The 15041-nt window shown below is 43.9% G+C and overlaps 1 protein-coding gene across 4 annotated transcripts in view; it reads right to left on the bottom strand.

The window, feature by feature from the left end:
• The window catches only part of LOC144784431 (multidrug resistance-associated protein 1-like), a 1265484-nt gene that overhangs the window by 421091 nt on the left and 829352 nt on the right, over nt 1-15041 (bottom strand). For all 4 annotated transcript variants that reach the window (XM_078663181.1, XM_078663182.1, XM_078663179.1 and 1 more), the window contains 3 exons: nt 11366-11549; nt 2951-3023; nt 2614-2719 (listed from right to left, as the gene is read on the bottom strand). In XM_078663181.1, coding sequence (XP_078519307.1) covers nt 2614-2719; nt 2951-3023; nt 11366-11549 — 363 coding nt within the window. The remainder of the gene's footprint in view (nt 1-2613; nt 2720-2950; nt 3024-11365; nt 11550-15041) is intronic.

Below are 15041 nucleotides of genomic sequence, written 5' to 3' on the forward strand. Positions count from 1 at the left end.
TTTTTTGCTGCAAAGGTAGTAAACATTTACTCGTCATTTCAGGTGACCCCTGTAGGTCCATCCCTTCCCCCTGCCCAAGACCTGATCCTGCTCAAGGAATTCATTCCCCTCGACTGTGCGAAGGTTCAATTGCTCCTGGGGAATCTGAAATTAGGCTCACCAATTGATGTAGCTCCACCAACTGTCCTTAATTTGGTCTCAGACACGGTGGCCCCGGTGATACAGGATGTGATTATTACCTCCTTGGTAGCTGGGTTAGTTCAACCCGCATGGAAACATGCAAGAGTAAGGGCGTTATTAAAGAAACCCAATCTTAACCCTGATGATTGGGCTAACTACCGCCCTATCTCCTTGTTGCCTACTATTAGTAAGATTGCCGAAAAATACGTTAACTCCTTGTTATCCACCTTCATTGAAAGTAACAATCTACTACATCCCGCCCAGACTGGGTTTAGGTGCAAACAAGGCACGGAAACTGCCCTTATTGCAGTAGTGGAGGAAACAAGGAAAATTGTAGATGGAGGTAACTGTGTTGCCATACTATTATTAGACCTCAGTGCGGCCTTTGATACTGTTAACCATACTATACTGACTCAAAGATTGAGTAATCTAGGTATCACTGGGACCGCACTGAGGTGGCTTCAATCCTTCCTTTCCGATCGGACCTTTTCAGTGTTCGAGGATGATGCTGTATCTCCACCAATGCATCTACAATGTGGTGTTCCCCAGGGTTCATCTCTCAGCCTACTTTATTTAACATCTATATGAGACCACTGGCTGAGGTGGTGTTACCCTCGGGGGTGCAACTGGTGACTTATGCTGATGATACTCAGCTCATCATCACTCTGTCCGGGCAGGAGTCGACTCACAACAACCTGTCCTCCTGTCTCAGCAGAGTTTATGAGTGGATGAATGAGTCCTTCTTGAAGTTGAATGGAGCTAAAACCGAGGTCATGATGCTGGGCCATAATGCCCCTCCTCTGTAGAGGAATGGTGGCCGGATATTCTGGGCCAGCCTCCGCTCCCAAAAGATCAAATTAAGAGTCTAGGAGTTTGGCTGGACCCAGCTCTCAATTTTCTGGTACAGGCTCGGAAGGTAGCAGCAACCAGCTATGCCCTGATCAGATCACTTAGAAAAATCATAGGGCTACTTCCGTTTGAGGCGAGGAGGATACTAGTACAGGCGCTGATTTTATCACGCCTAGACTACTCCAACGCAGTCTACCTAGGGGCTCCAAAGGGGACACTTAAGATCTTACAGACTATCCAGAATTGTGCAACTCGGATGTTATTGGACATCCCACGAAGAACCTCAGCCAAACCAGCACTCCGGCAACTCCACTGGTTGCCCGTACAGCAAAGTATTGAATTCAAGGCAATGACTATTGTTCATAAAGCCCTGACTAATTTAGGACCAGACCTCCTCTTACCTTTGTTTCGCCCCTATCAAACATGCAGGACCCTAAGATCTAGTAATAAGAATCTACTGGCAATCCCAAGGATTAGGAGGATCCGTATGGGCGGTAGGCGCTTTTCTTTACAGGCTGCAGAGCTCTGGAACAACCTCCCTGATGCTATTCGTCTGGAGGAGAACCACCTCAGGTTTAGGAAAATGTTGAAAACATTTCTGTTCCTCTAATACATCAGAAATGAATGGACCACTTAAGCGCAGGGATGCCTCCGGGTAACCATGCGCTATACAAATGTGTAGTCATTCATTCATTCATTCAGTTGTGCCATCATATACTGTAAAACACCAATACACTTCTCATTTTAATGGGGAATCTTCTCACATCTTTATTTTTCTTTTCTTTAGTTCTGTACTCCTTTCTAATGTCTCATTCAGACTGTCTTTCACCTAGAATCGACTTGTAGTTGAGGAAACGCACATATCATGCCCACAAAAAATAGCATAGACCAGGGATTTTTTTGTAGGTAAAGTTTGTGACATGATGTCTATTTTGTGAAGACTGTTCATCGAATTGAGAAGGAGTAACTGATATTCATGGAGTATGTAACAGATGATATGACTGATTAGGTTAGCTTGTTATTTTCGTCTGCTCCAATGACATCCTCTCACCCAACTGCTACCTTGTTCTCAGGTAACAAAAAGTGAAGATTCCATAGCATACTTAAAATTATGACTAATGAAATGTAATACAATACTTGAAACAGTTACTTTCATGCCATATCCACAAGTACACACAGGGAACTATTAAATCTGCTATGAAGATACCATTCAATCTTCAGAATACTGTGTGTGGAGAATTGAATATTTGTTAATGCACTTCTTTTTCATAACTTCAATCCAGACTGAACTAGAATGTCTTCTTGCTCTGTTGAAGATTCAGCAAAAGCAATGTGTGAAATTATAATTATGTTTTTTCCCCAGAATACAGGCCCACATGCAGTACTTTATTTGATCTATTGCAATAAGAGGATGTAGCTTCTCTGCAGCATCCCAAGTAGTGACACCATTCATCCACATTATACAAATGACCAAGAGTTACTGCTACATAAGGCTGTACCCAGATTCGACTTACTAAATGCCACGAAAATGAAAAGGTAATTTTAATTACTGTACTGCTGTGTAAGTGGTTCTTTAAGACGTACCTTTCCAGTGAGTGCTTTGTCAGCTTCTGTCAATTTCCCAAATGCTTGTCCTGCCTCCTGATCTTGGTGAGTAATATTTCGTTTCAGAGGACTGTCTGTATTGTTCCTGAAAATAACAAGGATAAATACATATATTCTGAATCAGCAAATACACCATTTAGTACCCCTAGGTGCTTTTCAATTGATCTTTATTCAAATGCACCAATGTCACACATTTTCCTAGCACTTTGCCAGCAGACAGGTGTTTTGCTATTTGGACAGCCATAACAACTTCTTTTAGCATTAACAGATTTGAAAAATGCTCTACACAAATGGCAAGCTGAGAGCGGCAACCTACCAGACAGCTGTTTCATGGGCCACTTCTGGACCATTCGCAGAGAACTTTCTGTTTCTTAAATCTTTGGCTGGACCTATAAGATTGTAAACATGAAGGTGTTATAATTTTTGTCAATCAAACTAAAACAATTACGATTAAATCTGAAAAGGTAATGAAAGAAACAGTGCCACACAAATCAGGTATTAGGGGCAGTACCTCTGAATGAGATCTGTTAATGCTTCATTTAGAGATGTTTCGTTTTTTTACTCCTACCCCAAACAGATTAAAAGTGAATAAATACAAGTACGTACTACAAACTGAGTGCTGAGACAGTGTGTACAATTCTATTACAGGACCGGAGGCTTCGGATTATGCTATCTCTTTCTTAATGTAAAACACAGCAGCCAATGAAAAACATACAATTAGTCAATACAAACTACATTGTCCATGATGCTTTGCATCAGTCTCGCCTTCTCAGCCCTCCATAAGAGCGATGAGCACAGCCCCATCATACTCTATCTTTGCTGCTCACAGCAAGAGCTAAGTACTCCTTTATGATACTATTACTCATTTTATTGTACTTTGATACGTGCCAAATATACATAGCACGTTGCGCTACAGTGTATAGTTTTAATATGATTTGCTAATCGTTTCTAACACATGTTAAGGATTTGAAGTTTTTTACATATTGGGTGCTTATTTCCATGTTTCTCGAGGGTGCGCTTCGCGCATTGTGACGGAGCTCTACTCTGGTTGCCAGCGATGCTGGGCTCATTATTTTAAAAACGCGCTTCTTGGCGCGACGGTACCAAACCGCCGGGCGGTTGACTGGGACCGGTTTCACAGTTGCGCGCTTCACGCACTGGTGTCTTGGGCTTCCCTGCTCGCCCGTACACACCGCAGGAGCAGGGTGGCTTCCGTTCGACGTGCGCAGCACAAGCGAACCCATTTGGCTCTCTTTGGGCTCCTTTTGGGCTCGCGTTGGGCTGCGCACGCCGAGATCGGTCCGTTTTAGTGTTTTTTGCCACATTAGGGAACAAAGTTTGCTGGGGAAAGAATGCCTGACTGGCTGAAAGAGACGTCCCCTGCAAGAGTGAGTACATGCTCCAGATACTTCAAATTTCGGCTCCTACGCCTTGAACAGGCTGAAATAGTTTAAGTACAGCTTTGCTGAGGGGGCTTGGTACTTACAAGTAATTTCAATTGTGTGCACGTTGGCTGGCCGTCCCATTACTCCTCCTATACTATTTTATATTGAGACTTGATTATATTAACATTGATTATACTGCATCACTTCATTAGAATGGAAGAGTGGGTACGAAGATGAGGAGGATGTCTATTAAGAGGGACAGCAGGAGACTGTCATAGAAGATAACATAGTGGAGGCTCTGGACGCCTCTGTCCAATCCTCAGTGAACAGGGCCATTGAGAGCACAGTACCTAACACTATGCAACAAGCATTGGCAGCTGTACTTAAACCAATTACTAAGCAGCTTGAGAGTTTTGCCAAATGTCATAGGTTCACTAAAGAAAAATCAAAAATGTTTAATCCTCCAGCTACAGAGGCAGTAAAAGAGAGTCAATGGCTGCATGCTAGTGCTTTAAATTCACTACCCCCAGCTTCCAGTGGTGATCATGAGTACTCAGAGGGAGGCAAGGCGAAGAGTAAGCAGAAGGTCTATGTGGATACCGATACCACTAACACCGATACCACTAACACCGATACCGACACTACCACAACGGATGAAGAAGCCACTCCCAGGAAGAAAGCTAAGAAAGTGGCTTCTTCCACCCCGGAAATTCCATCTAATACTCCCTTCACCTTCAACCCTAGTGATATTGTACATCCCAGAGCTTCACACCACTTGATAAAGAACAATCAGACATCAAATGTGTCTTTCAGCAAGGCCTTTTCAACAGGACCGGATGAGGCAGGGGACGCTCGTCAGGCCGCTTCTCTAATCATGGTCCTCCCAGAGGTGACTATGGTTGCGGAAGAGGAGAGTGGGACTCAACTAGAGGGGGTACCTTCTACCCCACTCGTCGATTCAACAGACGCCGATTCCACGGAGCAGGATCCAGGCGCAGAATTCCGCAGGTAAGCGTGGCAGACTTGTCTCCCTTACCATTGGGGGGTCAAACACAATTCTTTGTTCACATTTGGCAAAACCGGACACAGGATGCCTAGGTTCTGCAAACGGTTCAGGGGTTCCATCTGGAATTTTATGAACCACCCTGTCAGGACACATTCCCCAATTCTCTCCATTTTTCCCAACAAGAGTGCATTTTTATAGACAACAAAATAGCCGAATTACCGCAAAAGCACGCAATAACACCATGCAACAACAGGCCTCATGGGTTTTGCAGCAATGTCTTTTTGGTCCAGAAGAAGGCTGGTGGCCACAGACTGGTTCTAAATTTGAGGGAATTCAATCAGTACCTTATTTACAAATATTTCAAGATGGAGGGAATCCATCTTTTGGCGGATCTCCTGAAAAAGGGAGATTGGATTGTCAGGCTAGATCTCAAAGATGCCTACCTATCCATTCCCATTTTTACTCCACACCGCCGTTTCCTTCAATTTCAATGGAAAGGTCAGTGGTTCGAGTATTTGGCCCTTCCTCTCGGGCTTTCCTCGGCTCCTTGGTGCTTCACCAAAGTGATGAAGCCGGTGGTAGCTCACCTTCGGGAGCAAGGGGTGCGCATGATTATTTAACTGGATGACATTCTGATCATGGCGCAGAGCCCAAAAGTGGTCTTGCAACATCTCCAAATGACAATGTCTCCATTGCAGAGTCTGGGGTTTGTAGTCAACCATTCCAAGTCATCGCTGATTCCAGCGCAGACAACAGATTTTCTGGGTTTTGCGATAGATTCCCACAGATTTATCTTATATGGACCTGGTCCCATTGTCAAGAAGCGAGAGAGGAGATGCAGTGGTGGCTGGGTCACGTGGAAGTGTGGAACGGCTGAGCGATATTCGGTTCACAACCAGAAGTTATCATCAAATCCAACGCCAGCCGTTGGGGCTGGGGTGCGCTCTATGGAGATATCTCCACAGGTGGAAGGCAGTGGCGTCACTAGGGTTGGTGTCACCCGGTGCGAGTAACTCATGGTGTCAAACCCTCACGACTTACCACATGGACCTCCTCTGAGACAGAGCCCAGGCCGATTCGTCCGGCACGCCTTCCCGGTGGTCATCCTGCTACCACGTCCTCCTTCCTGTTGTCCTCCTCGGCTCTCCTGCTTTCACCTCCTTGCATCCGAGTTCCCCTCCACAGTCCTGGGCCATCGGAATATAAAGTCCTTCCTTTCACCGGCAACAGAGGAAGAGACCAGGAAGCAGGTCTCCTTGGTGCCCCCGGGGCTCCGCCACAAGCCCCCAAGGCATTTTCCTTACAGTACACCCCTACCAGGCTTGGCTGATGGGGCAGTGCTGCTAGCGCAAAAGGTGGGGAAAACTACATTTTGCAGTGTAAAGAATTCTATGGAAACAGACGGTTCCTTCCTCAGCAGTGTTCGGCTAAAGCACAGCATGACAGAACCACTTTGCTCCGCTGATGTAAAATGCCAGCTCAGTTGCTCGTAACTTAAGTTTACAAGGACCGCCCGTGAAGGCAACCTGCTGTCCAGTATTGATTTTTTAACAGTAAATAACACGTCTCCGTATTGTCACTACTTCCGGGTCGACAGAGAGCCAGTTATATGTCTAAACATTTTCTAAGAGAGTGTGGGACTCGTAATGTGTAGAGTGATCTAGGATTTAAGCAGGCGTGGTTTGTCCATTGGGGCGTGGGGCGTAGCCCCCCCTGCCCGAAGCCGCCCGCAGCTCCTTCGGCGTTTTTGCGTTAAGACTGTGACAATCATGTCAATGAATCAACATGACGTCAGACCGCCGGGCGGGCGGCATGTTGATTGATTGACATGATTGTACAGGCGGCAACACAAGTGCGCATGAGTGGGGACGGAGGATGAATTTTTACCCGTGCCCACGCATGCGCACTTGTGTTTTTGCGGCGTTGCGCATGCCCATCAGGAGCCCTAATGGGCGTGCTGCGGGCGAGAAGGTACCTGTGCCCCTGGCGCCAGGATTGGCCAGGGGCGCTGTGAGCCTGTGACGTGTGGGGAGCAGAGCCCAGAGGTGGCGCGGACCGGGACAGGCAGCAAGGTAAGAGTGTGTGTTTTTCTTTTATTTTAAAGTGTTTGGTGCGAGCGTGCGTGTATGCATGAATGTTTGGTGGAGAGTGTTGTGAATGGATGCGTTTGTGTGTATGCATGTGTGAATACATTTCTTTGAGTGTTGTGTATGTGGGTGGGCGGGGGTCGCCGCCGGCCTGAGTGGCCTGGGGCCCGCACTCGCAAATCAGTTTGCGCCCCACCACTGTAAAATGTCTCCAGCTGCCCCTGGATTTAAGTATCCTTTCACCTCAGCCAACTGAAGTGTTGATTGGCTGCAGAGTCCACTCTTAACAGTGATTTCGGGAAGGTGGGGGGGGGTCGGCATGGTTGTTAAACTGCGGGGCGCATTTCACTACTTGAGTTTACCGTGTCTCTCCAATCCGTGATGGTTTACTGCTGCCTCGTTGAGTCTTTCACGCAGTTCTGTCACAGCTGAGCAAAGGCGTGTTGCCCTCTCCCTGTCACCCCTTCCTCCACCTTACAACTGCACACTATTGTAGGGTCCAGCAAAGAGAATGCGCCCTTCTGCATCCATCTCATGCAAAGAACAGTCAGGTTGTGCGCCTGTAGCTGAGAAACTAAACACAGTGACCTAATGAACCATAAATCGTGTTCATTGCCAAAAGAAGGTCTTTGACGCCTCGTCAGGGGTAGTAAGCGCTATATAAATGCAATTACAATACAATACAATACAATAGGGTAAACACATGCACTGAGAAACTGGTTTCTAAATGTGACTCATCAACAGTATCTAGCAGAGAAAGAGGCCAGGAACCATGTGAAGATACACATTTTCTACTTCCCAGTTCACTTCCTGATCCAGGATGTAAAAGCATTTGTGGGGTTTGGAATCACACTCCGAAATGATTCAGTCTGGGCATACGTGAACATTCTATGCATTTATGTGGAACACCAAGAACAGATTGCACATGGCTGAACAATCACTCCCTCCCTCCTTCCCTCATGAGTCAATTTCTCCTAAGCCCTCCATGAGCCCACCTGGAGTAGGTCTGTGCTTTAAGTCCTATGCTGTAAAAATGACCCGTGTGGCCGGAAGTGCATAAGGCTGCTGCCGTATGTTTTTGTATTTGAGCAAAACACGCTTTTTCAGCTCCATGCATGGCCAAGGTTTTAGATTGCTTATGTGTGTGACATAATCATAATTTCAGGGTAATTGAGTGACATTTCAACGGACTATAAGTGACACTATCGCTGTCACCACTGACTAGAGTGCGACTTCAACTATGCCGCTAGGCGCAGGGCCCCTGAAAAGTACTGTGTATTGCACAAAGAAGACAGTAGACTGTGTGTGAACGTCCGGGCATTGGCAGGCAGCTTATTATGATGACTAAGCTTAAACCGCTACTATTATAAACCTTTACCAATCAAATTTAGCAGACACAGGGCGAGATTATACACCCTTAAGTATTAAGTAATGAAAGGTTCTTGTCATAAAATTCCACCGGACCGCGAGTGAGGAAGTCTTCTGAAAGGACAGCAGCGCCCATTTAATGGCAGAGGCGCGAGGCTGCAAAGTTTGGCCAGCAGCCAACACAGCATAACCAGATTGGTGTCACCCCCATGTGCTGGTGTCACCCGGTGCGGGCCGCACCCCCCCGCACCCCCCTAGTGACGCCACTGGTGGAAGGTGGTCTCCCCAGGAATTGTCACTACACATAAATTGTCTGGAACTCCTAACGGGTTCCTTTGCAATTCGGACTCTGTCTCCCAAGCAGACCTCATGTAGTATCCTCCTACGGATGGACAATGTTTCAGCGGTGAGGCACATCAACAATTTGGGAGGAACGAGATTGTCTCTTCTAGTAGAGATTGCCAAGGATTTTTGGCACTATTGCCTGAATCATCAGATCACGGTAATAGCGGAATACATCCCAGGCCAGTCCAACCTGATAGTGAACTGGAATTCCAGACACCTCGGAGATTACAGCGATTGGCAACTGCTTCTGAGCATATTCCAATGGTTGCAGGACCTTTGAGGTCCTTGTCAGATGGACCTGTTTGCTTCCAGGCTGAACTGGCAACTTCCCAACTTCTTCAGTTGGAGGCAGGTTCCAGCAGCGATGGCGATGGATGCCTTCCTTCACGATTGGGCGGGGACATTGAATTGTGCATTCCCACCTTTCCTTCTAGTTCCCAGAGTGACATCACACATTTTCAAGCAGCAAGCAGAGGTGATTCTAGTAACGCCCCTGTGGAGATCGCAGCCCTGGTTCCCGGTGTTGTTGGAGATGAGCTGCGATCTTCCCAGGATGTTTCCGTAGTCAAAGTCCCTACTCCTGGGACCTCACAAGGAACAACATCCTTTGATCCTATCGGAGCGGTCGTTGCTGATGGCTTTGCGACATTTCAGGCAACAGTGGGAAATGCCGGGATTTTCGGAGACAACTACAGCTTTCATTAAGTAAGCTTGGGCTCCTTCAACCAGGAAACGGTATTCTTCAGCCTGGAAAGGCTGGATGGGTTGGTGCCTGGAATGGAATTTGGATCCCGTGGGGGCAAGCATACCCCATATTGTAAATTTCCTTTCGGACAAGGCAGCTGAAGGTTTGGCTTACCGTTCAGTAAATAACTTTAGATCAGACATTGGGCGGGCCTTAGTCAGGTAGACGGAAAAGCGGTTGGTATGCACCCAATAATATGTACATTTCTTAAGGGCATAAGGGTGGCTAACCCTCCTAAGCCTAAGTATTCAGGCTTATGGGATGTCTCCTTAGTCATTTCTCTCTTTAACAACTGGCCAGCGAATAATCTTCTATCGAGGAAACACTTGTTTGCCAAATTGGCGATGCTGTTATGCCTGTCAGCTTATAGGCTATCATCGGATGTGCGGGCCTTGGACATTACAGGTAGGGTATTTACTCCGGAAGGAGTTTCCTTTACTATTACAGGTCGTACAAAGACTCTCTCGACACACATTGAGTATAATGCTTTTCCTAGCAATGATAAGTTATATGTTGTACGATGTTTAAAAGCATATGAGGACTGTACTCGTTCTTTGAGACCAGAGGGTTCTACTCAACTTCTAATTGCTTTGCAAAAACCCTTCAAGCCTGTGTCTGCTGCAAAAATAGCCAGATGGCTTTGTTATGTTATGAAAGAGGCTGATATTGACATTCAAATGTTTGGTGCACATTCCGTGCGTGGTGCTAAGGCATCAAAATCGTATATGTTGGGTTCAAACACTCAAGACATTATGCATTGTGCTAATTGGTCATCTGAATCAACTTTCAAGCAAATTTATTATAAGCCGGTGGGAGATATAACATCTGTTGTTTTTGATATAGCGTTAAACTAGCATAATCCGAAGCCTCCAGTCCTGTAATAGAATCAAAAATTTGCTAGCATTCACACCATGAATTTTCAATTCTACAAAGGACACGGAGGCAAGGATTATCCCACCCGGCTATGTTACAATATTATTGTTCATGCTTACCCACCCGTGTATGATGGAATGTTGAAAATTTCAATAAGCCGAGATTACGGGTTGTTTATATTTTTCTTCTAGGAGCAGACAAGAAATCTGAATAAGAAGTTTCTTCAAGTTGAAGTCTTTCAATGGATCTTGGTTCCGTGTTAACTTACATGTTGGAGGACGTTATCGAATTATTTCTGGTTGACTTAGTGGACTTTTAAGTTCGAGCAACGAAAGAGGATGATGGGACTGTACTCATAGCTCTTATGGAGGGCTGAGAAGGCGTGGCTGAGCAAAGCATCATGGACAATGTAGTTTGTATTGACTAATTGTATGTTTTTCATTGGCTGCTGTGTTTTACAGTAAAGAAAGAGATAGCATAATCCTCCGTGTCCTTAACAGAATTGAAAATTCTTGGCGCGAATGCCAGCAACTTTTTGATTCTGCCCTACTATAACGCAGCCACTGGAAATATACAAGAAAATACATATTATGCAGCACAATGGCACTTTTCTTCTATAAAAGGAGTCAATTACAGTGTGATTTTGGCCAATGGCTTACAGTTTTGGCGGGATTTGGGGATCATGAGAAAAAGACCCTTTACTCGGAGTGACATTCACCATGAAGGTAACATTATCCTAAGCCTTCTTCCTGGCTCTTTCCCATTATCAGTGTGAGGGTGGTTACCACAACATTTTGATAGCGAAAGAGAGAAGGAGAAGACAGCATCAGGCAGCTCAAGCCTTGAAAAAAAACTGAAATAGGCAAACTGTATATCCCAATATGCCAGAAAATATTTAATAGTTTCAGAATAGATTACTTACTTTCCGGAATGGAGTTGCCATTTTGTTCTGTGCAGGCATACGTCTGAAGGAAATCTGCAAATGCACCGTTCTGGAGTAGAAGCTCAGAGTAGGAGCCCATCTCTGAAATTTTGCCATCCAACATCACTATAATTGTGTCCATCTGTGGTAAAAAGGTTACCCCATGGGTAACAAGGACTCTGGTCTGAAAGACAAAAGCAAAGCGCAGAACTGTTTCTCTAGGCGTCTGAAACATTATGGCACATCTACTTATATTTTCTTAGGATATCAAAAAGGCAAGGGTGGGGTGGACAGAAATCTATGGGCCAAATGTGATGCTCATCTTCCTGAGTAGCAAGCTAATTAAGCAAAAATGTGAAAAGAAGTTATTAAGAAAAGGTAGGCGACTAGTAGTGCAATGGAAGCATCCTACTAGCACAAGCAGAAGAAGCTGCTCTTCTTTACCGCATTTTGGTTTTCCTTCAATAATAGTGGCCCCTCCATGAGACACATTGCTCATTATTGGCAATTTGTAGACCATCCATGGCATAAAAGTGCCCAATCTTGACATATGTGGGTATATCCTGACCACATTATGACTTTCTCCATCATAAGAGAGGCTCATCCATTATTTATTGTGGGATTTACTGGTATTATTCTGACTAAACAAATTTGTACTGGAGGAGTTGCTGATGCCTAGAGCAAAGGGACTTGTTCCGAGCATTTGATGAAACTACTCTGATGTGGTGAGTAGATTTCGGTTTACCTGGAACCGCACTTGAACAGGAGGAGGGAGGATTATAAATCACTAGTCAGCTTTATCCTAACATAACTCCTAAGTGGAAATATTACATTCTTGAGATTACAGTGAACACCAAGCCTAAAATTTGAAGAGGTCCGATTGTATTTTTTACGAAGAGACGAAAGAGAAGTCCTTGTGCTAGGTGTTGAGGCTGACGATCAAGTTTAGAAATCCACATTACTACATTAGTATCTTGGCGAACACCGCCAACAGTGATTATTCATATATCTATTATTTCGATGTGGGAGTGAAAAAACCCTTATCTAGTTTTCCTGGTGGGATTTATTTAAGAACATCCGCCGAAACGCGTTGATGCTAAGCTCTACTAGATCTGAACACAGGGAATCACTAGGATGAATTGAATTTTGTATTCACCAGGATACTAACTTGATGTTCAAAGTCAGATCAGATTATGCAACAGTGCTTTAACAACTGTGCAATAGAGTCTCCCTGTTAGGATTTGTGGTTTTTACTTTTTATTGTTTGCCTATATTTGTTTACTGAATAAATTGATTTTTATAGTGTATGTTTTAGACTAATTGTTTTATTATTGATTAGTTTGTTTTTAAACGATGTGTATAATTACATTTTTATGATATGATATTAAAAGAGCTCATGATGTTATATTTCTAATTTGGTGGCATATTGGTTTTTAGTTGGGACTCTGGTAAACATATTTACCCTCATGTGATGAAGTGCAATCTTGCAGTGAACAGTGAGTGATTGTGGGTAAGTATTTTAGTCTGCAAAGGGAAACGTTTTTTCTTCTATTATTCCGACTACTCCAAACTACATTTGGCCTAGTCTTTACATACTCTGGGAATTCTTAGTGACATTATCCTGTTCCCGGCATAAGTTCTATATAACACTGAATCACAGGTAGACAGAAATTAACAATGTTATAAGGAAATTTACATGTGCAATAACAGATGCTGAATTTTTAATGTGATCAGAAGTAAAATCCTACCTGAAATAGATGAGTGAGCAAGTTTCCCTGACTGTTCCATGAAGTGCCGGGGATAGTCCTCCGGTGGATACTCTTTAAAAAGCAGAGCTAAATAGTGCATTTTTCACATACATTAGCTAGAATTCCAGAGTATCAGAATAAACTATTCCAATACATTTTTGTTGTGTCATGCAGCCTCGCCATCCCTAGAAGATTGGAAGGCTCATTCTCCTAAAAGAAAACTTTAAAACAATGGTGATAAAATAATGGCCCTATCAGCAGAATTCCCCTCACAACATGTTAAAGATGTGCATATTTTCCAAGCAGTAACCATCTTGCTATGCAATGTCACATGGCCTATTACTTTTCAAAGTGTACATAGCTTTTTTGTTTATTTCCCCAGCTTGCATCTTTCGTGTAGAATCACAGCCCTATGTTATAACTGAGTTTATACTAAGAGTGGGCAGGATGCCAAAAACAATACATTCCTCACAATCACATGACAAAGACTGGAGAGCTAGTTGAATCCTATAGCCTCATATAGCAATGCTCAATAACACATTGTTCTCTGGATGGAAGCGGTTACACCAATTGTTAATTGAAATAATTTAATACACTTAAAACACACTATCCAGGCAAAAGAAAGTTTTAAAACCAATGGAGTTCACCAATTTGGACAGGGGGACCAAATAAATGTTTTAAAAAAGTAGTTCTCGATGGGGAGCCCCATGGGACTCCACAGGCAGATAACTCATAGGATGAGTAAAAAGGAGGTAAAAGTACCAATTGAGCTCACCCGGTCGAAAAAGAACATAATCATTTTAGGACCTGTTTCCAAATTACCAAATTAAAAAGATGAGCTACAAGAATGGTGGTATCAGATTGTATCGAATGCTGCTGAGAGGTCAAGTAGGAGCAGAGCAACACAGCTTTCCCAGTCCTTGATTATCTAAAGATCATCTGTGGGAGAGAGCAAGGTAATTTAACTACTTTGTTGGGGTTTAAAGTCCAACTGAGAACTATCCAATAGGGTATTGGCTCCCAGATATTCAGAAATCTGCCTATTAACAGCTTTTCCATAGTTTTAGGGATATAAAATAACTAGGATAGTAATTAGCCATTTCAGGATCCGACAAACAGCTTTTTAAAAAAGGAATTTGCTGGGTTAGCTTCAAGCTAATAGGGACTGAAGAGATAATACAGGGACCCCAGTATTTTCCAAGTTAGAGATAATATATTATCACACACTATCCCACATAGTGGTCAAACAAGGAACTACACGGAGGAGGAAATCATTCTAAAGGAGGGCCACACTTCATTATTAATGTATGTTGGGATATATGTATTTTTGTGTTATTTCAAAAGTGCAAATTAAGTAATAAGGCAGCAGAGGGATGATCAGACTCAAAGATAAGCATGAAATTAATAAGTGAAAGAATTGGAGCATTCCTGGTGTAAACAGGGATGATGTTTCAGGTCCTGGGTGCATGGGTGTAACAGTATTGCTGCTTTGTATTTTTCTTGTTTACACTTCTTAATGTACAGTTGGGTGGTGACCTGGCAGTGGTTTTTCTGCAATATTAGCAGGTGTGCTGGTCATGATGGCTTTGTAAATAATGCTGCAGGTTTTGTAAATGGCGTGGGTCAGCAAGGGAAGCTAACAAAGATCCATCAGGATGGGGGTGATATGAGCATATTTGTTTGGGCCAGGTAAGAGATGCGCTACTGCATGTAGGATGTCCTTAAGCGGTGCCAGTGTTAACTCTGGAAGGTCATCAAGCAGGGCGATACCACTATCTAGATACAAGACTAGGAAGATTTGATCTGAAACTCTGATGTCGCTTCTAATTAAACAATTTCACGTTCTTTAGGCAAGAGATATGGTATCAGGCAATCTTTGATTATTTTGGCAATGTATTCCTTAAGGAAGAGATTGGTGTCCAGGGTGT

The sequence above is a fragment of the Lissotriton helveticus genome, chromosome 10, assembly GCF_964261635.1.
Source record: "Lissotriton helveticus chromosome 10, aLisHel1.1, whole genome shotgun sequence".
NCBI lineage: Eukaryota > Metazoa > Chordata > Amphibia > Caudata > Salamandridae > Lissotriton > Lissotriton helveticus.